Raw genomic sequence first — 23665 nt, 5'->3', positions numbered from 1 at the left:
TTTATTATTTGCTTACCATGTTCCATGAGCTGTTCTAGGCAACTGAGAAAACATGTATAAACTCATGTACTTCAAGGTAGGGACTATTATTAGTTCCATTTTATAAGTGGGGAAACTGAGGGATCAAGACATTAAGTCGCTTGCCAGAGAACTCATAGTTAATAAGTAGCAGAGCCAGGAGGCTGGTTTATTTTGGTTTTGTTTGAGACGGTTGTGCTCCATCGCGCCGGCTGAAGTGCGGTGGCACAGTCTTGGCTCACTGAAGCCTCAAACGTCTGGGCTCAAGAGATCCTCCTGAGTAGCTGAGACGACAGGTGTGCACCACCATACCTGGCTAATTTTTTTGTATTTTTTGTAGAGATGGGGGTTTCACCATGTTTCCCAGGCTGGTCTCGAACTCTTGGACTCAGTCGATCTGCCTGTTGTGGCCTCCCAAAGTGCTGGGATTACAGACCTGAGCCGCTGTGCCCGGTGTTAGGAGGCTGGTTTAGAGCCTCTGCATTTAACCACTATGCTACTGAGGCCTCTTTTAGTTCCCTTTGGTGGGGAAATGCTGCTCAACCCTGCTTTTAGGAGCAGCTTAAGTGGGGCTGCCCCCAGGTATTTATAAAATTGTGTGCAGAGAAGTATTTGCACACAGACCCAGGACAGGAATGGGGGCAGCTTCTGGCTGACAGAAAAGGGAGATTTCTCCCCAACCCACTTGGATAAAGATTCATGGGGAATTTTCTAAGGTAGAGTGGAATTGAAAGCTGGAGAAGGAAAATGACAGATTTCTCTCTGGCTTTTCTCTTCCACGAATAGGATATGTTTTTATTAAATGAATGAATGTGAAATGAACTACACTGAGGCTGGATTCCAGCAGCTGATACCAAGTTTACAGCATAACAGAGGAGTCACTTCTGTCCTTTGTGTTTTTCAGGGTCAAAAAAAAAACCTGTTATGGGCATCTTCCACATACTAAGAGGGTTTGTAGAACCAATGTCTCAGGCTAGCAATTGGCAAATGAAACATGGTTGCACCGGAGGCTGGCAGCTCTGAACTGTGGGTGCTCCTTCTGCATGTGTAGAATGAACAGGTTGGAGGTCTGTGGTTGTCAGTGATTCCTAAGCCTGAATTCACAGCCCACCATGAGCGTGCTTTAGGCCTGCATGGCTTGCAGATTTGTTTTCTGTTTTCTTCCTGGTCCAGAGGGCCACCTCTAATGAACGGATGTTCCTATATTGATATTTTTAATGTCCAAATTATTGTTTACCATTTTACTTGTGGCAAGTGAAATCCTGGTTGTTTTGAGGGTATAAAAAATAGTAAGTATTTGGCCCTCTCCGGAGCCTCCCAAGCGTGGCCCCTCCACCACTCACCACCACCAACTTTGAGCTCAAGGTTGAAGAGGAAATGCTGCTTGTGGCAGAAATGCCCTTTTCCTGTTTTTGCCCTGGCACAGATTCTTTGACATTCATTGGTGCTCCGGGGTCAACTTCACAAGTTTCTCCCATGAGAAGGGGAGCGACGTGTTGTGAGATGCTCATCCTTCCCCAGAGAATCCGGAGATAGCCTGGAGCCCAGGCCCTGCTTCCACAGGAGGCCTCAAAACCTGGCACCTGCCCTGACTGGGCCCTCAGTATGCCGGGCACCTCCTGGCTCTGATCAGCTGGGCTCAGGGAGGAGCGACATGGGGAATTTGTCTCATGGGTAATATCTCAGCTTTCTCTTCTGCTTTAACAGACACAGGCTACTTCACTTAGGGAACGGAAAGCCACTCTTGCTTTCTGTTCTCTAAAAGTATCTTGGTTTTAAAACTTACAACAGACTTCTGGAGGGCTGATTACATGGGTGTGTTTGCCTTATGATGTCATTGAGCTGTACATTTACAACTTAAGCAATTTTCAGTACGTATATTTTACCTGAACAACAAGACGACTTTGTGATGTATCATGAAAGGAGCATCGTCTCATCTGTTACCAAGAAAGAACAAAAGGAAGAAGGGTGATGCAGGATGAAGCTAATCTATTTTGATTGATGTGAAAATGGCAGGCTCAGGTGAAGGTGAGGACTGATTCAATAATTTTAGGTCTTTATCCTAAAGAAACAAAGATATATGCAACATTTTAGTAGTGTTATAGTAGGAAAAGTTTGGAAACAACTAAATACCAGGTAATAGTTAAATAAATGATGGCACAACCAAAATAGGATGCTATTTATCCATTAAAGAGGATACTACAAATGTTTATTCATTAAAGCCACTTATAACAACATAGTACAATCCCATTTTAAAAAGAAAGACATATTTTACACGTATGCATAGAAAATAATCAGGAAGAAAGTATACCATATTAACAGATTATTTCTAAGGTGAAGAATTATGAGTGGTTCTTACTTCCTTATCTACTTAAGTTTTTTCTCTCCAATGGGCAGGCATTGCTTGTACCATACTGTATGCAAGGAAGCGCGTGTTTGGGACAGCAGTTTGGGCTCTCAGCCTCCTTAAGAGAGTCAGGTCTGCCTCATCCCCGTATCTGCTAGTTGAGCAGAGGCCAGGGCTGTGCGAGCGGCTCTCCAACAATTGTCTTGACAAAGTATAAAAAGTCATCAGTGATCCCAGGAGCATGTTTGTATCTCAAATTCAGAGATTCAAGAGGGCCTTAGTTTAACCTCACTGATGCTCAAATTCTATTTGTAAAGGAGTGGCCTCTCCTCTTTCAGCGGCCCCTCTGCAATGCAAGGGCTGGGAGAGCAATTCCGCCTCCATGTACAGGTTTCACAGAGATTTTCTTTAGAGACAGAGGGATTAGATTTCAAGGGTTAAGCTCACCGCTTCATTTTATTTTAGGTCTACAGAATTTTAGACTTGATTATATTAAAAAAAGAGTCTGATGTTTACATTATATAACTATAGATTTCAAGGGTTAAGCTCACCCCTTCATTTTATTTTAGGTCTACAGAATTTTAGACTTGATTATATTAAAAAGAGTCTGATGTTTACATTATATAACTATACATTATATAACTCTGCCAAAGGCAGAGTTCATTACCTCCTCGAGACTCTGGGCACAATATCCCAGGTATCAAGAAGTACTTGTTCCCTTGCAGTTGGAGACTCAAGCAACTCGCCCTGAGACAGGGTCCTTGGAAAGAAAGACCTGAATGGTGTGGAGGAAAGAGCCCTGAGCTGGGAGATAAGGTCCCTCCAGCTACTGCTCCAACCCTGACTCGCTGTGTGCCTTTGATCAAGCTGTCTCTGGGCTTTAGCCTCCCCCTTTGTAAAATGGGTGGGGAAGAGGTTGAGATAGCACAGGTACCTCCAGCTCTGTCAGCATGATTCTGAGAACTCTGCGGGTAGCTCTGACTTGCCCCTTTCCACACCCTACCCCGATGTGTGCACAACAGTATTGTGACCCTTGCGGTGTACTGTAGATTTTACCTAGTTTTGTTTCCCGTCAAACACATAAAGAAAAAGTAATCTTTCCCACCCCACCCCCACTAAAATAATAATCATGAGAATGAATACATAGGGAGGAAGACTGGAAAAAATGAAAGGGAAGGACTTGCTCCCTCAAAAGGAAGGATCTCAGTTTGAAGTAACGTAGTGGCTGTCGCACAGGGTTAGACGTATCTGTCCGAAAGGCTGGGCTTGCCTCCCGATTTGACCACAGGCCTGAAAGAAAGGAAAGCGACCATCATTGTAGCGAGAACCCCATCAGTGCAGCTTCCATCCAGCCATGTCCAGCCTCCCAATCCCCCAGCCTTTGAAAAGTCTGAGAACCTGCTCCTGGGGCACCAGCATGGGATTGGCTGAATGACCTCAGCACAGCACCCCTGCTAAATGCCTTACTTGCGGCATCTCATGTAATCCTCACCGCAGCCTTAAGGGTGGGCGCTGAGCTTGAGAAGTTAAACTTGCCCAAGGTCACACATCTAGGTGGTGGTTGAGCCAGGATTAAACGGAGTTAGTGTAGCTTCCTGGAGCTCTTGTCAAGGTCTCCACAGAGGTGTGAGAGTGAGACTGATAACCAAAGTCATTAGCTGACCTGATTCTCAGCCCTGGAGGATCACAGGGAGAGAGGAGGATGTGAGCAAATCACCATCATCAGCCAAATGATGTTACGCTAAAAACGTGTTAGTGGCCGGGTGCGGTGGCTCAAGCCTGTAATCCCAGCACTTTGGGAGGCCAAGGCGGGCGGATCACGAGGTCAAGAGATCAAGACCATCCTGGTCAACATGGTGAAACCCCATCTCTATTAAAAATATAAAAATTAGCTGGGCGTGGTGGCGGGCGCATGTAGTCCCAGTTACTCAGGAGGCTAAGGCAGGAGAATCACTTGAACCCAGGAGGCAGAGGTTGCAGTGAGCCAAGATCACACCATTGCACTCCAGCCTGGGCGACAGAGCCAGACGCCATCTCAAAAAAAAAAAAAAGAAAGAAAGAAAGAAAAAAAAAAGTGTGAATTCAGCACCAGGCTAGCACCTCGTAGACATGCTAATTCATCATGAGTGTCATGTCTGCACTCTCAGCCCTCTAAAATCTCTCTGTTGAAGCGGAGCGGCCCACCATCATCACTGAGTATATTAACTCAGGTGTTGGAATTCCCCAGATGTGTTTAATCTGTATAGCTTTGTATTTTAAGGCAGAACTTTATTCTCAGTTATTCATCTCAAAATCAGAGTTTTGGGAAAAGGGATGATTCTCCTACAAAAGTTCCCAAGTGTACCCTGAATAATTAAAATGCTAAAACTTTTCTCCTTTTTTTTTTTTTTTTTTTTTGAGATGGAATCTTGCTGTTACCCAGGCTGGAGTGCAGTGGTACGATCTCAGCTCACTGCAACCTCCGCCTCCTGGGTTCAAGAGATTCTCCTGCCTCAGCCTCCTGAGTAGCTTGGATTATAGGTATGCACCACAATACCCGGCTGATTTTTAAACAGTCTTTATCCCCTTAGCATATCACCTATAACATATGCATTGGAAATTCATTGCATTTTTATTGGTAAAAATAACAATGTGTAAAGTCCTGAATTCGGATTTCCTCAGAAAAATGTAAAGGCGTATAAAATGCAAACTCCAGGTATAAAATGTAAAATATTTCATCTACTGAATAGAACTGGTGTACATATTCGGTTATCCTTAACACTTCAGCCTGCAACCATGGGGAAGGTGTCTGAGCTTTGGATGGAAGTTGCAGCTCCCCGGCAGTATGACCTTGGACAAATCACTAAATGTTCTAAGCCTCAGTTTCCTTATTTGTACAATGCAGGTAATCGTGACTACTTTAAAGGTTGTTATAAAACTTTAAAAAAGTCTATCTATAAAGCAAGTAACATGCATTAGAGGCTTTCATCAAATGGTTATTATTATTGATAATCTGAGTTTAATTGTGCCTTTGCCACTTTACTAATCCCTGAGCCATGAGATGGGGCAAGGTTGCTGTGAGGATTAAGAGAGATGGGGTGTATTACCCCTATCACAGGTCTGACTAGAGCAGGAACTTGTTAGATGCTACCACAGGGATGCCTCAGCCAACGGGTGGAGAGGAGGTTTATAACAATGAGTGTGTGTGTGTGTTTTAATCATTTCAGAATGATCATGGGCTGAAACTGGATGGGGCACTCACTTGAGCTGCCAGGGAGCTAATTGTCCCTGCATCTCATTCCCCTTTTTTCTACTCCAGTCCTTGACAGCAAAACAAGGTCCTACATGACACAGAGAAATTAGGAAGCAAAGCCATTATTTTTTTGGTTCAGCTGATAAAAGATTGGCTCTCCCTCAAAAAACTAGACCAGCCAAGTAGAAAAAAAAAAAAAGATTTTTTAAGAAAACAACAAAACCCAGATGGAATAATCACAATAAAGAGGAGGTCAGGTCCTCCAAGGAGCTCGGATGAATTGGGGGAATCCCTCAGGTATTTTTTTTTTTTTTTTAAGTGCCAGGCCAAATAAGATGGAGATTTACTGGAGTCACACTGTGTGGACACCAGCCTAACCTGGGCCTACTTTTTCTCAAGGATGCAGGCCAGATGCCAGCCTTGGCCTCTCTTTGCTCAGAAACTACCTGACTCCCTGCCCCAGGACTCCACGGCCATGACCTCTCTCTGGGAAAAGTTGCTACTATTTGCTACTGGGGAAACCAGGAGCCCACCCCAGGGCTGGCCAAGGTGAGCAGGCTGAGCGTTCCAAGAGACTCACCTGGGACATTTGCAAACACGTCTTCGGTTCCCTGGATAAGGAAAAAGAAGGGAAAAAGTGAGTGCCCCCATCCACCAATCGTCCCCAAAGACAGTGTTTTTGTTTTGTTTTGTTGTTGTTGTTGTTGTTGTTGCTGCTGCTGTTTTTTGGTTTTACAAAAAATCATTTCAGAACGATCATGGGCTGAAATTGGATGAGGCAAATAGGCAATGGCCCCTACGAATTCTCCTTCCTTTCCCCTATTTCTTTGAGGATTATAACTCTTGAGAGCCGGGTAAGGGCTTCTTACCCATCCTTCGTCTCAAGCATCCATTTTTTTAAAATTGCAACTACAGACGCGGGCGGAAGCAGGGAGCCTGCAGACCTGACCCGGTACCTCCCTTGCATGGCACCCAAAGCAGAGTAGGCGGTTCGCGGGAAGAGGGCCAAGGACGAACCTCAAACTGGTCGTGGTTTTGACTTAACCCCCCTGGGCACTTGACCCAGGGGCACAGCGGCCCCCTCCTGGCGGGCGTTGTCGTGTGTCCCGACATGTGCGCGCGCTGCGGGCTTCGCTGACCGAACACACCCGCTGCAGCGGCTCTGGGAACAGGGCTTTGTCTCCCAAAACCTCTCTGAGAGCGCAAGGAGCGGGAAGGGCTTTCGCGCATTCTATCTCCAGGAAAGAAGTGCCTGTACCTGCGGGGCAGCTCGGGAGTCCCAGAAATCTCAACCCCACACCCCGCAAGGTCCGCCTGGAGCTAGCAGCGCCAAAGGCAGGAGCAGAGCCGTCTCCTCCCGGCCGCGATTCCTCGGGACTTACTGTGGTTGCAGTAAAGGGTGATGACCAGTGACAGGAGAAGGACCCCGCAGGCCCCGGCCAAGGGCGCCCAGATGTAGATATCACAGGCGAAGTCCAGCCCTCTTGTGTTCACTGACGACACCAAAGACGCCGACATTTAGGAGCGGGCCCGGGACCTCTCAACCGCCCCACCATCCCAGGCACGTCTCTCCACCTCAGGACTCGGTTTCCCACCACTTGGATAGCCCTTGACCTACAGTATCAGGGCTCCCCTTGGCATGGGCTCTCCCCGCGGTCCGTGCCGCCCCCGCCCCGAGCCCCCGCACGCCTCACCTGAGCCCCCCGCCGCTGGCCGGCACGCCTCTGGGCGCAGGGACAGGGGCTGCGACGCGGTGGTGGGCGCCGGTGTGGGGGGTCGCGGCGCTGGCGTAGTGGTGGGCTTCGCTGCAGGGGCAACAGAGCGTGGTTGGGGGCCAGTCTGGGATTATGGACGCGCCCCCGCCCCGGCCCCAGCCTCGCGCGCCTTTGCCCACGGGAACACCTCCCCCCGGTTTTCCTGGGAGAAGGGATGGCAGAGGAGACGGGATGGGTACCCCGGAATGCGCGCGGACCCCTGTGCTCGGGCCTTGGCTTAGCCAAGCGCACGCGGCGCCCGGCCCGAGCGTAGGAGCCCGCTCCCCTGCACCTGTCCTCTCTCCCGGGCAACCAGCAACCCTGGAGCGCGGGTTGATTGCTGTCCGCATTTTACCCACGAACAAACGGAGGCGTAGAGAATTTAAGTCATTTGCCCAAAACCACACAAGCATCCGAACTCGAGCCCAGATCGGCCGGACGTAAAACACTATTCCTAGTCCCTACTCAGCCGCACGTTAGCCTCAGTTTGCTGTGTCTGTGAAATGGGAACAATATCTAAGTCTCTTCCAGGTGCCCTAAGAGGCTTGAAAGCAGGACCTGTGTGTGGAAAACAGGTTGAGGTGAACCCCAAGCCCCACGCGGAGAGGTGCCGCACCCCGCGCCCGGACCTGGCAGGAAGACCGGCACGAAGTGGCTGAAGTACATGATGGAGTTGCTCAGGGCCGAGCAGAAATAGTAGCCCTCGTTCTCTTGGCGGAAGTCACGTAGGGTGAGGACGAAGGTGTCCCCCAACCTCTTGCCCGAGAACCGCTGGGTGTCCAGCCCCTCCGCCGCCTTGGGCTTGTTTTGGGAGAGGTATAGGAGGAAGGTGGGGCGGGCGGCGGTGCCGCGCGGCTGGAAGAGCCACGAGCAGCCCGACGTCGGGTTGGACAGCAGCACCTGGCACTTCAGCTCCACCGTCTCTCCCAGGTTCCAGGTCCGACCCAGCGGCGACACTCGGAACTGGTTTGGCCTGGCGGCGTCTGCAGGCAGCAGGAAGCGAGGCTGAGCCCCGAGTCCCGCGCCCCCCGCCCGCCCCATCCCCTGCCTTTCCGGGGGTCGCAAACTCACGGAGCAGCAAGACCAGCGGCAGGAGCAAGGCGGTCACGGGTGGGGCCATGACGCGCTCCCCAGGACGCGGCTCGGCTCGAAGCTCGGGCGCCACGGGAGGCGCGCGGGAGCCGGTGGGGAGCGGAGGGGGGGAAGTTGCGCCCTTCGGCCGGCCTGGAGCCTGATTTCGCATTTGGAGGATGTGATGTCACCCGAAGCCCCCGCCGAGGAAAGTCACCCTCCTTTTCGCGGTTGTCGCCTTCCAGCCCGGTGAGGAGGCTGGGGCCTGTGAATGGGCCCGTCGAGGCAGCCTGGTCAGGCAACTGGGGGCAGCTGAAAACTGCAGGTTCGGGGATGAGGAAAAGGGCTTGGAAATAGTCCCTGGAAATGGTTGTGTTAGGAGAGTGACAGAGTGGGTGAAGGGAGATCAAAGATTTCAAGAAGTGAGGGCGAGAGTCGGCAGGAAAGGAGGGGAGTGTCCCTTCCTTTGCCTTCACTAAAGGCGTCTCTTATACTGTCACCCTTTTTGTTGGCAAAATGGGCACTGAGGGCTGAAAAGGAAGAGGAGCTAGCCACCTGCCCGCTTCTCAGGAACTCGCGCAGAGCAGCCCCAGTGTTCACCGAGGAAGGGCCCTCTCCCTTCCCCCAGGAAATTTCCATGAGGGCGGCAGCAGCCGAAGCTTTGGGTGGCAGTGTCAGTGCGCTGCTGACCTCATCCTTCCGGCCTTTCATCCAGCGGCTAAACTCACCAAACAGTCGCATCTCTTCTTGGAGTCTTTGCAACAGCCCCCACACTAGTCTCTCTCCTGACCAGTCCTCCAGCCACGTTGTTATAAAAATTATTATTCTCATAAAGGGGATCTAACAGCGTCACTCCTGCAGCCTCCCATGGCCTGCATTGCTGGATGGAAACTCAACCCTCAGCTTGGTTGACCAGCCCTTGGGTGCTGGCTCCTCCCAGCCTCCGCACAGCCCCCTGCCCTGCCTTTCCCAAACACCTGCAGCTGCAGCTGCAGCTTCACAGGCTTGAGGTTATTCAACCCCTGCGCTCTGTGCTTTCACGCCCTTGCACTTGCTGTAGATCTGCCTGGAATGCTGGTCTGTGAAAGCCCTGGAGGCAGCTCCTGTGCAGTCTCATTTGGACCTCATTTCTTTCACCCCCAGCTCTGGGCGCTCGGCGGGGAGGTGTGGGTGACGTGGGTGAATGCTTGGGTAGAGGCAGTTTTCTCTCTTCTGTCCCTAGCACACATGTGTCCCCTTCCTTTCTGTTTCTTTCTTTCTTTCTTTCTTTTTTTAAAGACTGGAGTCTCGCTGTTTTACTCAGGCTGGCCTTGGGACTCCTGGGCTCCAGTGATCCTCCTGCCCCAGCCTCCTGAGTAGCTGCGACTACAGGCTCATCCTTCCTTTTTGCCTGTTTCTGTCCTGAAACCTTCTAACCCCAGTGGCATGCCCTCTTCCCATTTCTTCCGGGCTTCTGAATCTTTCCACTTTGAATCCCACTGTGGCTGCACCTCACATTACTACTGCTTGATCCTAGAGACAAGACACCTGGCATTCTGTGTTCCAAATGTCTGTCTGCCCCACCTATGAGTTCTGCTGGGTGAGGACCATGCCCCAGACTTCATGATGTGTCCTCCATCCCCAGAAACACAGCATGGGCTGAGCTGTGCTTGTTGAACTACACTCTCCTTATCCTTGTGAGGCCCAAACTTAAGTGTTGGATGGTTTTCTGTTGTTGTTGTTGTTGCTGTTGGTTGGTTGTTTTTTTGAGATGGAGTCTGGCTTTGTTGCCCAGGCTGGAGTGCAGTGGCACGATCTCGGCTCACTGCAGCCTCTACCTCCCAGGCTCGAGTGATCCTTCCACCTCAGCCTCCCAAGTAGCTGGGACCACAGGAGCGCACCGCCATGCCGGGCTGAGTTTTTGCATTTTTGGTAGAGATGGGGTTTCACCATGTTGCCCAGGCTGGTCTCCAATACCTGAGGTCAAGTACTCTGCCCCGCCTTGGCCTCCAAAGTGTTGAGATTACAGGTGTGAGCCACCATATCGGGGCCTGGATGGGCTTTTTTTTCTTTTTTTAATTATTTGGATTTCAGTACCTCCTTCCAGCTCCCTCAAAGCATCCAAGATGCTTATTCTAACATGGAACATGTAACGTTTTATATTCTGAAATTTAAAAAAATGTCTTTTAAGTGACAACAGCGCAATATATTATTGTACAAAAACAAACACAAAGTCCCCTGTCTCAACTCCCATCACTGTCATCTGCTCCCCACAGAAAACCACTGTTACGGTTGAATGTGTCCCTCAGATATTATCTGTACCTAAACAGATGTTTATACATCATCTTAGACACGTGGGATTGTATAAGATATGTATTTTTGCAAGATATCTTGTTTCACAGTGGAAGGAGAGCTTTCAGCAGATGTAGATCCACCTCATTCTTATAAATGGGGGCATTTTATGTGGGTGTTCCATAATGTAATTCTGCTGTTAGTGGACATTTAGGCAATTTCTCATTATTGCAACACTAGCAAGGCTGTAGTAGATATAATGTATCTGTATCACTGAGGGCTTGCACCAGTACCTGCAGCTTTTTCAGATGGAAGATGAGGTAGCTGGGAAAGAAAACACCTTTGCAATGATGGTTATAACTGGTATATCGATGTATGCATGTGTGTGTGTGTATGTGTGTGTGTGTGTGCATGGTATGTGGGTCCCTCGCTGTGTAGACGCAGTGCTGTCCCTCAACTCACATGAATGAGGGAGACAAGGAAGCAATCAAGTCCAGACAGGCCACCAACACATCAATCCTTGCTGTAGATGGTAGTTTGCCATTTTGCTCAGTACCACCAGCACTGTATCAGGAGTGTCAAATGGCCCTGCTGGCCAAAGGCTACAATCAAGAGGGTGGTAAGGAAGATGACTAGATACAAACTGCACTTGCCCAGTGGTGGAAGCGTGGAGGGGGCCAGAGTCAACCTCCACATATTTGGATCTTGGGAATCAGGACCCTGAGTATGATGATGACCAGATTTGGGGGTGTACTGCTTTAAAATAGAGTAGTTCCATCTTAGTCTTGCGGAAATCAGCTTGGGGGCCTTCTAGCCCTGCAGCTCAGAAAAGTGTCAGCCGGGGGGTGGCAGCCCCTTTGTACAGAGCACCATGGGGGTTGGAGGGGAGAGGACAAGGCAACATGTCAAACCCATCAAGGAGGCTTTGTGACCCCAATGATATTTTTTGCAGAACGTGGTGGATTTTCGATGTAACCACAATGACATCCGCCTTGCAGTAGGCAGAACAGATGCAATTGCACGAGTTCTGGAGACACTTTCTGTAGACCAGGTGTGCAGAGGGCTGGGTTGGGCCTATCCATCACTTCCAGGTAAACTCCCAAACCCCACACTGCAGCACTCACTTGGGATGGCATGAAGAAATGTGAATGACTGCACTCCTTTAAGCAAGCTCCTTATTTTAAAAAATATCCAGAAGTAAATAGGGTAAGATAGTAACCAGTTTCTATGCTGATTTAAACTGGTCCATGGAAATGGAAAATTTTAATGTAGACTAAAGACATATTCAAAATGCATAAGCGGGCAGAACAGTGGTAGGAAATTCATCAGGGTTCTGTGCCACTGCTCCTAAGACATGGACTGCAGGGACAAGCTGGAATCATAGCTGGAAAATTGCCTGCTGTGTCCCCATTGCCAATTCAGGTCTATGGAGATGTTACTGTTCTTGGAAGGAGTTAACTCGTCCAGGGCTAGAAACTCTAGAGTTATTAGGGCTTTGTTTTATCTCAATTAGAAATACCAATCAATTTGGCTTCACTTCTGTCACCCTTCTTTTCCTCCACCCCGAGTTCCCCAAGTTCATCTAGGCTGCTGTCCTTCTTTCCTGAACTTTTGCAATGGCCTCTTAACTGGACACTCCCATTTCTACTCTGGTCCCTTCTAGTGAAAATCTCATCATGCCAACCTCCTGCTTCAACCTGAGAGGGCTTCCTGGTATCCCTAGTAGAATGTCAGGGATCCCTAATGTTGCCTGTGAGGCCCTGAGCACTTGGTTTCATAGTCTCTGTCCTCTCACCCGTCACCTTCTTCACTATTCCTAGGCTCAGCATCTCTCATTTCTCAACGGGGGCCTAGTCCTTTACACTTCAGAGCCCTTAAACATGCTATTCCCTCAGCCAAGAATGTTCTCACCTCTGCTCTCTGCTTACCAAACCCCTCTCCCTTGAGACCCAGCTCAAGCATCTCCTTCCTGTGGGGTTCAGCTCCTTCCCCTCCCACTCCCAGACAGTACAGACCACATCCTTCTCTTCTCTGTGTCACCCGGACCTTGGGTATCTACAGACTGGAGTACAATGGTTTGTTTGCCTGTCCAGCTTGACAACCAAACCCTTGGTCCCTTGAGGAAGGAGACTTGTCCCTCTCATGTTTACACCAGGGTGCCAAACAAAGGGCTTGGCACACACTTGAGTGGCACACACTCAAGAAATTCTTGCTCAGTAAAAGCTAAAGGAAGGTAGAAGTAGGATACTGCAGACCAGAGGAGGCCGAGATAGTTCATTCCAAATAAGAGTGGCCAGGAAAGGCTTCACACATAGCTGGGTTTGAAGATAAAGGAAGAATTAGGAGAGAGGTTGTTTAGAATGAGGCATTTGATATGTCTGATCAAGATCAGCTGATACCATGCTTTAACACATAGTAATGGTATAGTTAAAAACAAAAGGAAGAGGAGGAAGGGGAGAAGGCAGATGTACTCAAAAGCAAGATAAACATCTTCAAGGACGTAGCTGCCAGGCAATGACTGGAATCAGGGGCTGGCTTGCTGGGATCTGTTCTTAGCAAACCATTCTTGGGCCTGGGTCTTGAGTGTCTGTTCTTAGTGTAGAGGCACCAAGAATTTGACTCCTTCAGCTAACAGAGTTTCACAGTGCTTTGCCTATAGAGGAAGGCTGGAGCCAGGCTCTCTGCTTGAAACAGGAATTTGGATCTGGGTTTCTCTTGATTGAAAGACAGCCCACAGCCATCCATGAAAGGCCTAGTTCTGACTGTGGGCCCTGGAAAGTCAGAGGCTACTAAAAAAAAACTCAGGAAAAGAGAGAGTAAAGAGAGGAAGAGATTTTCAAAAATTTCTATTCAAGATAATCCTGCACACACACTCAAAATTCAAAGTATACATAAAAAAGACTCAACAAGTGGAATGTGCACTCACTTCCAAAAAGATGCAAATTATCAAACAATTTGAAAAAAATTTAAAACAAAGAGAACAACAAATGTAGAAAATGCAGAAATTGAAGAAGAACAGTTGAAGATGGTAAATACTGAGCATACTGGAAATGAACACTCTACATATTAAACTAGGATATACTCTAGGTTGGACATGGTTGAAGGGATAATTACTGAATTGGAAGCTAGTATGGGGAAATTCACAGAGAATGCAACACAGGAAGATGAAGATTGAACCAGTTTGAAAAAGCTGTTGAGATATATTAGCACGGTGAAGTGTGTAATAGGATTTCAGAAAGGGGAGAACAAAGGGACTGTGGAGAAGAAATATGGTAAGAAAGCATGGCTGAAAAATGTTCACAATTAAAGACAAACATTCTCAGATCAAAAATACTCTTAGTGCCAAGTATAAAAATACATACATCTTTGCACATATCAAAGTGAATTATAAGAAATCAAGAGTAAAGAGAAGAGGGCATCCCAGGAAGCTAGGATATTTGAAATATAATTGGGAGGATGCTTAGTTGCAGTTTGGATTGAGCAGAGAGGGTAAGAAGCTGAACTGTAATGGGGAAAAATTTTGGTTATACCTTGCATTGACTCTCTGTCAGCCCCCTCCCTTGCTGACACATGCTTACTATAAAACTGATCCAATGGTCTCATAATGTTTGTGGTTTCTTTGAATAAACATAGAAATTGATCCTTGCAGTCTTAAAACCTGAGAAAGTTACATTTGCCTCATCTGAGTTCCTTTCTAGGGAAACCAACCATTGGGGCTCCCAGATAGTAGCAATGAGCTGAAACTCACCAGATCACTTATTATAAACAATAAGACATCAGCCTCTTCACCTGGCATGACGGCCTAACCAACCTCTTGTTTCCTGTTGTCCAACTCCTTTTCCTTACTCCTCCCGACTTCCTGTTTTCCCACACATGGTTACATGTCTTCCCTGCTATATAAACCCCTTAATTTTAGTCAGTCAGAGGGATAGATTTGAGACTGATCTCCCATCTCCTTGGATGCAGCACCTGACTAAACTCTTCTTCCTTGGCAATACGCTCTCTCAGTGATTGGCTTTCTGTGAGGTGAGCAGAAGGACCTAGATGGATCCCCTGGTGTTTCGGTAACAAAATTGTTGCAGATCTTTAATCTCAAGAACACTGAAACAGAAGTGTTCTGAATGCAACTGGAGAGCCAGGATTTGAGTTCAGGAGAGGGGCCAGGGCTGGGGATGCAGCCTTGGGAAGGAGGTGATAAGTTGTGAGAGTGGGTGTCATTGCAAAGGAAGGTGGTGTGGAAAGAAACATACAGAAGAGGATATGAAACCTTCAGGAAAGGCTCAGATTGAAGAGCAAGAAATAAAACATTGGCAAGGAATCCAGGTAGTGCAGAAAATTCAGAATGAGGCTTGAGAAAAACTTCACAGGGGAGGTTAGGGTGATAAGAGAGGCACAGAGAGGACATCAAAGCCTGTGGCAGGTAGAGATTGTAAGCTCATGTCTGCCCCTGGCCCACATGAGGACATCCCACATGTTTGCCATTGGTGGATGATAAGATGAGGAGGACTTACAGGAGAAAGGCCAAGAAGGGCAGGTAGGGGCAGCGTGGGGAATTGTGGAGGGTAATGTCAGATGAAGTGACATTGACTTCCAAACTTCATTCATTATTCACTCATTTAAACATTTCTGCTATTCACTTTTTTTAAAAGAAAAGTTTTGAAAACATTTTAACATAGAGCAATACACCAAATAATATAAAATGCCCACTCTTTATAACTTATAAGTGTTAGCATTTTGTTCATATAATGTTCATATGAACCTTATAGATAAAATGGTACCCTTCCAAATACCACCCCACCCACCTTCTCACCAAAAGCTAAATTTGGAGTTTTGTTCATTATGACAGAAAGATGGTAAGTGTTTTAATTTTTAATGTTTTTACCTTTCCTATAGAGCTGAGAGAGAAGGATGCCAAATTTTCAATGAGTGTAGATTTATCTATTTCTCCTTTTAATTCGGTCTGTATTTTGTCTCCTATATTTTGAAGCTTTGTTATTAGGTGTATACACATTTAGAATTGTTGTGTCTTCTGGATGAATCGACTCTTTTATCATTATGAAATGTCCTTCTTTACCTCTGGTAATACTTTGTTTTGAAGTCTACCTTTTATTCATAAGCAACACAGCTTTCTTTTTATTTTTATTTTTATTTGTTTTTTGAGATGGAGTTTCACTCTTGTTGCTCAGGCTGGAGTGCAATGGCACGATCTCGGCTCATGACAACCTCCACCTCCCAGGTTCAAGCAATTCTCCTGCCTCAGCCCCCAGAGTAGCTGGGATTACAGGCATGCACCACCACGCTTGGCTAATTTTGTATTTTTAGGAGAGACGGCATTTCTCCTTGCTGGTCAGGCAGGTCTCAAACTCCCAACCTCAAGTGATCCACCTGCCTCGGCCTTCCAAAGTGCTGGGATTATACGCATGAAGCACTGCACCCAGCCTGCATAATGTATATTTTTCTATCCATTTACTTTCAACTTTCCCGTCTCTGTTTTGAAATTTTTACTACATATGTATATGTGTATAAGTGTATATATATATAAAAATGCTATATAATTTTATTTTCTGAGATTTTCAAAATACAGATATGTCATCATATTGTGTGTCTTTGAGCTACGTTGATACATATAGATTTATTTTAAATACTGTGTGGTGTATTATCTTGTGAATGTGCCACAGTTTTATGTTCAGTGGTTCTTGAACCACAGTGTTCATCTCTCTGGAAGTACATGGAAGCTGTCCTTGGGGATACACATAATTTTAAGGAAATTGTTTTCCAGATTCTCAACTCCCATTGGTTCTCTCTTCATAAAATGGATCTGCCCAAGAACAACTTCCTGTGTTTAGGCTTTGTGCTGGTTCCCCTTTCTGGCCTATTCGTTCATGATTGTTTTATTTTCCACTTTAAAACTGAAAGGCAAACTTCCCACCCTCCTGGTCTTTACTATGCCCCAGAGGTGGGTGCATAATCCTCTGGGCTACCAATAAAAAGACAAATCTAAACATTTTTCATGTAATTTCCATCCGTTAGAAATTGCTGGCCGGGTGCGGTGGCTCAATCCTGTAATCCCAGCACTTTGGGAGGCCGAGACGGGCGGATCACAAGGTCAGGAGATCAAGACCATCCTGGCTAACCTGGTGAAACCCCGTCTCTACTAAAAAATACAAAAAACTAGCCGGGCGAGGTGGCGGGCGCCTGTAGTCCCAGCTACTCGGGAGGCTGAGGCAGGAGAATGGCGTAAACCCGGGAGGCGGAGCTTGCAGTGAGCTGAGATCCGGCCACTGCACTCCAGCCTGGGCGACGGAGCAACACTCCGTCTCGAAAAAAAAAAAAAAGAAAAAAAAGAAATTGCCAAAGAATGCATTTCTCCTGAGAAGAGTCCCCAGTATTCAGGTAAAGAGTCATCTGGGGGCTGGGCGCCATGGCCCATGCTTGTAATCCCAGCACTTTGGGAGGCCGAGGTGGGCAGATCAGGAAGTCAGGAGATGAAGACCATCCAGGCTCACACAGTGAAACCCTGTCTCTACTAAATATACCAAAAATTAGCCGGGCATGGTGGCAGGCGCCTGTAGTCCCAGCTACTCGAGAGGCTGAGGCAAGAGAATGGCATGAACCTGGGAGGCTGAGCTTGCGGTGAGCCGAGATCGCCACTGCACTCCAGCTTGGGCGACAGAGCGAGATTCTGTCTCAAAAAAAAAAAAAAAAAAAAAAAAAAAAAGGGGGTCATCTGGGAGGAATGCAGGAGGCAGAGTGCCTCACAGCCGACTTTGGGGCTTCATCACTCTACTCAGCTCTCTATCGTTGAGCTAGAATTCAGAGGTGAGACAGTCATTATAAGGATGCATAGTAACATGTTCATTATAATTACAGAAGGAATCAGACTTTTTTTTTTTTTTTAACAGAATGTAAGTCTGATTTGTTAATTGGTTTGACATTGAAGACCAGCTTCGCCAATGAGGTTAACGGCAGTATTTTAATTTTCCTTGAATCCAATGAACTACATCTTTAGCTCCAAGGTTTTGATGAAAATCAAGTTTAGCGCTTAAGAAACAGCTGAGAAAAAGAAAAAAAAAGAAGAAAACAATTTTAACAAGTTTAAAATATATGATAAGATAAAAGCATTTTGACCAGGTGCAGTGGCTCATGCCTGTAATCCCAGCACTGTGGGAGGCCGAAGTGGGCAGATCACGAGGTCAGGAGTTTGAGACCAGCCTGGCCAACATGGTGAAACCTCGTCTCTACTAAAAATACAAAAAAACTTAGCTGGGCATGGTGGCAAGTGCCTGTAATCCCAGCTACTCAGGAGGTTGAGTTAGGAGAATTGCTTGAACCCAGGAGGTGGAGGTTGCAGTGAGCCGAGATCACACTACTGCACTCCAGCCTGGGTGATAGGGTGAGACTCCATCTCAAAAAAAAAAAAAAAAAAAAAGAAAAGAAAAGAAAGAAAGAAAGAAAAAAAGACAAAAGCATTGTATCACAATATTGTTTGTATTGGAATTTGTCTTGAAATTACATTAAAATATTTCTAATACCCCAACTCTTTCCAAGTTAATCAATTTCAACAATCAATTTTAAGTGAAAGAAGAATGGTGTCATTGATGGCTACTTGGTAGGCTTCAGTACAACCTAGTTTAGGGCTTCCAAAACCTGAGAAAGTGAATAAATCTAAAGATGGTAACAAACCCATGTGCAGGTCAATGGTTCCCAAGTCTTTGCCTTCAACAAAATTGGAAGAAGGCCTTCTAGATTTGGCAACTAACATGGGCTGAATTGTGTCCCCCCAAGTACATTTGTTGAAGTCTTATACTCTCGCATCTCAGAATATGACCTTATTTGGAGATAGGGTCCTTACAGAGGTAATCAAGTTCAAGTGAGGCCATTAGGATGGGTTCTAATCCAATATAACTGGTGTCCTTATGGAAAGGGGCAATCAGGACACACACAGAGAGAACATCATCTGAAAACAAGGCAGAGATGGGGTGATGTTTCTACAAGCCAAGGAATGCCAAAGATTGCCAGCAACTGACTAGAAGCTAGGTGAGAGGCACGGAACAAATTCCTTCTCTAGCTCTCAGAAGGAACACACCCAGCTGACACCTTGATCCTGGACTTCTAGCTTCTGGAAATGTGAGGCAATAAATTTCTTTTGTTGAAGCCACCTAGTTTGTGGTACTTTGTTAAAACAGCCCTAGCAAACTAATACAGCAACTAATAGATCACTAAAATTAATTTTTGATGATAGATAACATTGTTTGTTGCCTCTTTCTTTCTGTCTCTCTCTCTCTCTCTTTCTTTCTTTCTTTTTCTTTTTTGGAGAGAGGGTCTTGCACTTTTGCCCAGGCTAGAGTGCAGCGGAGTCACTGCAGCCTCAACCTCCTGGGTTCAAGCAATCCTCCTACCTCAGCCTCCCAAGTAGCTGGGACTACAGCTGTGCACCATCACACCTGGCTACTTTTTGTAGAGATGGGGTTTCACCATATTGCCCAGGCTGGTCTTGAACTCCTGGACTCAAGGCATCCATCCATCCACCTTGGCTTCCCAAAATGCTGGGATTATAGACATGAGCCACTGCACCTGGCTCATGCTTTTGTCTTTTTGCAAAAAAAAAAAAAAAAAAGGAAAAAGTTAGAAGATTTAGTGATTCTGCTGTAACAAAGCCAACTATGTATTTACGGAAACAAAATGTCTCAGTACTTGCATTGTACAACAAACAAAAACAAAACAAAATTAATGCTGAACTCTGTCTCATTCTAGCAATCAATAAGTCCTGTTATTTTATGGATTCATTAATTAAATGGACCCCAAAATTCATTTGTGCGGGAGTCCATTTCATTAAGAGCTGAATTTTCTCCCAAAATTATTTTTTTTAAACTTTTTTTTGAGATAATTGTAGATTGACATGCAGATACAAGAAAGAGTACAGAGAATTCCATACCCTTCACCCAGTTTCCCCTAACAAAGGTTATTTATTTATTTATTTGTATAAACAGTCGTCTTCTGTTGCCCAGGCTGGAGTGCAGTGGTGCAATCTTGGCTCACTGCAACCTCCGCCTCCTGGGTTCAAGTGAGTCTCCTGCCTCAGCCTCCTGAGTAGCTGAGATTACAGGCACCCACCATCATGCCTGGGTAATTTTTGTATTTTTAGTAGAGACGGGATCTTGCCATGTTAGCCAGGCTGGTCTCGAACTCCTGACCTCTAGTGATCTGCCTGCCTCAGCCTCCCAAAGTGCTGGGATTACAGGTGTGAGACACCATGCCCGGCCAAAGGTTACTTTTAATATTCATTAATTTTGAAGACTTATAGTTTATTTATGCTATAAAGAACAATTGTGCACTATTAATACTCACAATGATGACATAATCTAAAACTTTTAATATTTAGAAACTTATGGTTACAAGAAATTAAAAATTCATCTCATGTGCTTTTTTGGAAGAGAAGTATGAAATATTAATCAATATAAGGTCCTTAAGCATATGCACCTATTATATTAAACTTTTATGGAGGAAGTAGAATAGAATTCATAAATTCATTTGTTTTTATTTTTTATTTTTTTGAGACAGTCTCACTCTGCCGCCCAGGCTGTACTGCAGTGGCACAATCTCCACTCACTGCAACCTCCGCCTCCTTGGTTCAAGTGATTCCTGTGTCTCAGCCACCCGAGTAGCTGGGATTACAGGTGTGTACCACTACACCCGACTAAATTTTGTATTTTTAATTTTTGTATTTTTAGTAGAGATGGGATTTTACCCCGTTAGCCAGGTTGGTCTTGAACTCCTGGCCTCAAGTGATCTGCCTGCCTTGGCTTCCCAAAATGCTGGGATTACAGGTGTGAACCATTGCACCTGGCCTAGAATTCATAAGTTTAAGGAGAAGAAGGAGTGATGAAAATTTCCAAAAGTCAAGAATTTTTTCTTATATTTTAAAAATGAGTGATGGTTGAAATAAAATTGATATTTATGTGCTATTATAAATAATTTAAAAGAATAAGGTTTTATTTTAAAAATCAACATTTACTTTGGAAATGATATCCTTTATAGTGATGAAAAATGTTTGATGTCAAGTTAAAACTGAGTAAAGAAGTACATTCATTTTGTAACAGCATTTTTCACAGTAGCTAAAATGTGGTAGCAAACCAAGTGTTTATTACTGGATGAATAAACAAAATGTGGACGCAGGAATCTCTCTTCTGGGCTCATACCCAAAGGAAATGAAACCACCACCTCACCAAGGTATCTGTACTCCTGTGTTTTTTGTAGCATTATTCATAATAACCAAGATATGGAGACAACCTGGACAACCATCAATGGATGAATGGTTAAAGAAATTGTGGTATGGATATATACAAAGGAATTCAGCCTTAAAACAGGAGGAGATCTCCACAAGATGGCGGCGGTGGGGGCCGAGGCGTGAGGAGGTGAGGCTGGAGCGCCACCCCCTCACCCTCCCCATTCCCAGCTTGGTGTGTGCCTTGCCTAGTTTCACTTGATACTCTTCAGGAATTATGTAGAAAAGAAAAGCTCACATGTAAATTGATTGGAATCACCAAAAGGAATCTAAATAATTATGAGGTGGAATACTTGTGTGACTACAAGGTAGTAAAGGATATGGAATATTATCTTGTAAAATGGAAAGGATGGCCAGATTCTACAAATACTTGGGAACCTTCGCAAAATCTGAAGTGCCCGTTACTGCTTCTCTAATGACAAGCATAATTATTTATCTCAGGTAAAGAAAGGCAAAGCAATAACTCCGAAAGACAATAACAAAACTTTGAAACCTGCCATCACTGAGTACATTGTGAAGAAGGCTAAACAAAGGATAGCTCTGCAGAGATGCAGAAATCAACAGAAGGAAGAATCATAAAGGAATGATATTTGTTGAAAATACTGCTAATTTAGAGGGCCCACCTTCAGACTTCTATTACATTAACGAATATAAACCAGCTCCTAGAATCAGCTTAGTCAATGAAGCTACCTTTGGCCGTTCATGCACAGATTGCTTCTTTCAAAAATGTTGTCCTGCTGAAGCTGGAGTTCTTTTGGCTTATAATAAAAACCAACAAATTAAAATCCCACCTGGTACTCCCATCTACGAATGCAACTCAAGGTGTCAATGTGAACCTGACTGTCCCAATAGGATTGTACAAAAGGGCACACAGTATTCGCTCTGCATCTTTCAAACTAGCAATGGACATGGCAGGGGTATAAAGACCCTTGTGAAGATTAAAAGAATGAGTTTTGTCATGGAATATGTTGGAGAGGTAATCACAAGTGAAGAAGCTGAAAGACAGAGACAGTTCTATGACAACAAGGGAATCACATATCTCTTTGATCTGGACTATGAATCTAATGAATTCACAGTGGATGCAGCTCGATACGGCAATGTGTCTCATTTTGTGAATCACAGTTGTGACCCAAATCTTCAGGTGTTCAATGTTTTCATTGATAACCTCAATACTCGTCTTTCCCAAAGAGCACTGTTTTCCACGAGAACCATACATGCTGGAGAAGAGCTGACTTTTGATTATCAAATGAAAGGTTCTGGAGATATATCTTCAGATTCTATTGACCACAGCCCAGTCAAAAAGAGGGTCAGAAGAGTATGGAAATGTGGAGCTGTGACTTGCAGAAATTACCTCAACTGAACTTTTTCAGGAAATAGAGCTGATGATAATTGTAATTTTTTCCCTAATGTTAACATTTTTAAAAATACATATTTGGGACTCTTATTATCAAGATTGTGTATGTTTCAAGACATTTGCCAAATGTATTACCGATGCCTCTGAAGAGAGGGTCACTGGGTCTCACAGACTGATTTGAAGTCTACATATTTATGGTGCTTAGAGACCAAACTAATGGAAGGCAGACTACAGCTTAGCATAGGTGTACTTAAGTCTATGTGAACAGAGAAATGCCTCCCGTAGTGTTTGAAAGTGTTAAGCTGATAATGTAATTAACAACACAGCATTCAGCTTGCCATACACCTCAAATTCGGAGAAACACTTAATTTGGGCAAATCTACCAGTTCTGTTTTTGCTACTTTATTGTCATTCCTGTTAATACTCACTGTACTTGTATTTGAGACAAATAGGTGATACTGAATTTTTAAAAAATAATAAAAATAAAAAATAAAAAAGGAAGCGATCCCACCATTTGCCATAACCTAGACGGGCCTGGAGGACGTTATACTAAATGAAATAAGCCAGACACAGAAATGCATGATCTTCCTTATATGTGGAATCTTTTATTTACCTATTTTATTTATTTTAGATGGAGTCTCACTCCGCTGCCCAGCCTGGAGTGCAGTGGCGCAATTTTGGCTCACTGCAACCTCTGCCTCCTGGGTTCAAGTAATTCTCCTGCCTCAGCCTCCCGAGTAGCTGGGACTACAGGCACCCGCCACCACACCTGGCTAATGGTTGTACATTTACTAGAGACAGGGTTTTGCCATTTTGGCTGGGCTGGTCTCGAACTCCTGACCTCAGATGATCCACCTTGACCTCTCAAAGTGCTGAGATTACAGGTGTGAGCTACCACACCTGGCCTGTGGAATCTTTGAAAAGGGTCAAATATATAGAGAATAAAACAGTGGTTATCAAGATTGCAGTAGGAGAGAGGAAACGGGTCTAAGGATACAAAGTGGCAAACATACAGGATGAACAAGTCAAATAAAGTACAACATGAAGACTATAGTTAATAATAGTGTATTATTTCAGGATTTTTGCTAGATGAGCACAGTTGCTTTTGCTACAGGAGGAAATAAATGGGTAACTAAGTGAGATGATGGATATATCAACTTGTTTCACTATAGTGTCCATTTTACTAAATATGTGTGTCTTATACCATTATGTTGTATAAACTTATATATACACAATAAGATTTATTTAAACAAACAAAATGTGGTATATACTTAGAGTGGAATATTATTCAGCTTAAAAAGGAAGTCTGACACGTGCCACAATATGGATGAAT

The 23665-nt window shown here is 45.2% G+C and overlaps 1 protein-coding gene and 1 pseudogene across 1 annotated transcript in view; one reads left to right on the top strand and one right to left on the bottom strand.

Moving 5' to 3' along the window:
• Positions 1–2192: 2192 nt before the first annotated feature.
• CD8A (CD8 subunit alpha) overlaps positions 2193–23665 on the bottom strand; it is a 43061-nt gene continuing 21588 nt past the window's right edge. The window contains exons 2-7 of the mRNA XM_028832320.2: positions 8423–8687; positions 7981–8334; positions 7292–7402; positions 6980–7090; positions 6178–6208; positions 2193–3655 (exon numbers count right to left, since the gene is read on the bottom strand). Of these exons, the coding sequence (XP_028688153.1) occupies positions 3604–3655; positions 6178–6208; positions 6980–7090; positions 7292–7402; positions 7981–8334; positions 8423–8594 (831 nt within the window). The 5' untranslated portion in view covers positions 8595–8687 and the 3' untranslated portion in view covers positions 2193–3603. The remainder of the gene's footprint in view (positions 3656–6177; positions 6209–6979; positions 7091–7291; positions 7403–7980; positions 8335–8422; positions 8688–23665) is intronic.
• On the top strand, positions 21155–22450 carry LOC106993043 (histone-lysine N-methyltransferase SUV39H2 pseudogene; annotated as a pseudogene).

This window comes from Macaca mulatta, chromosome 13, assembly GCF_049350105.2.
Source record: "Macaca mulatta isolate MMU2019108-1 chromosome 13, T2T-MMU8v2.0, whole genome shotgun sequence".
NCBI lineage: Eukaryota > Metazoa > Chordata > Mammalia > Primates > Cercopithecidae > Macaca > Macaca mulatta.
Note: the sequence above shows the minus strand (reverse complement) of the source record. Positions and strands in the feature narration are given on the sequence as shown.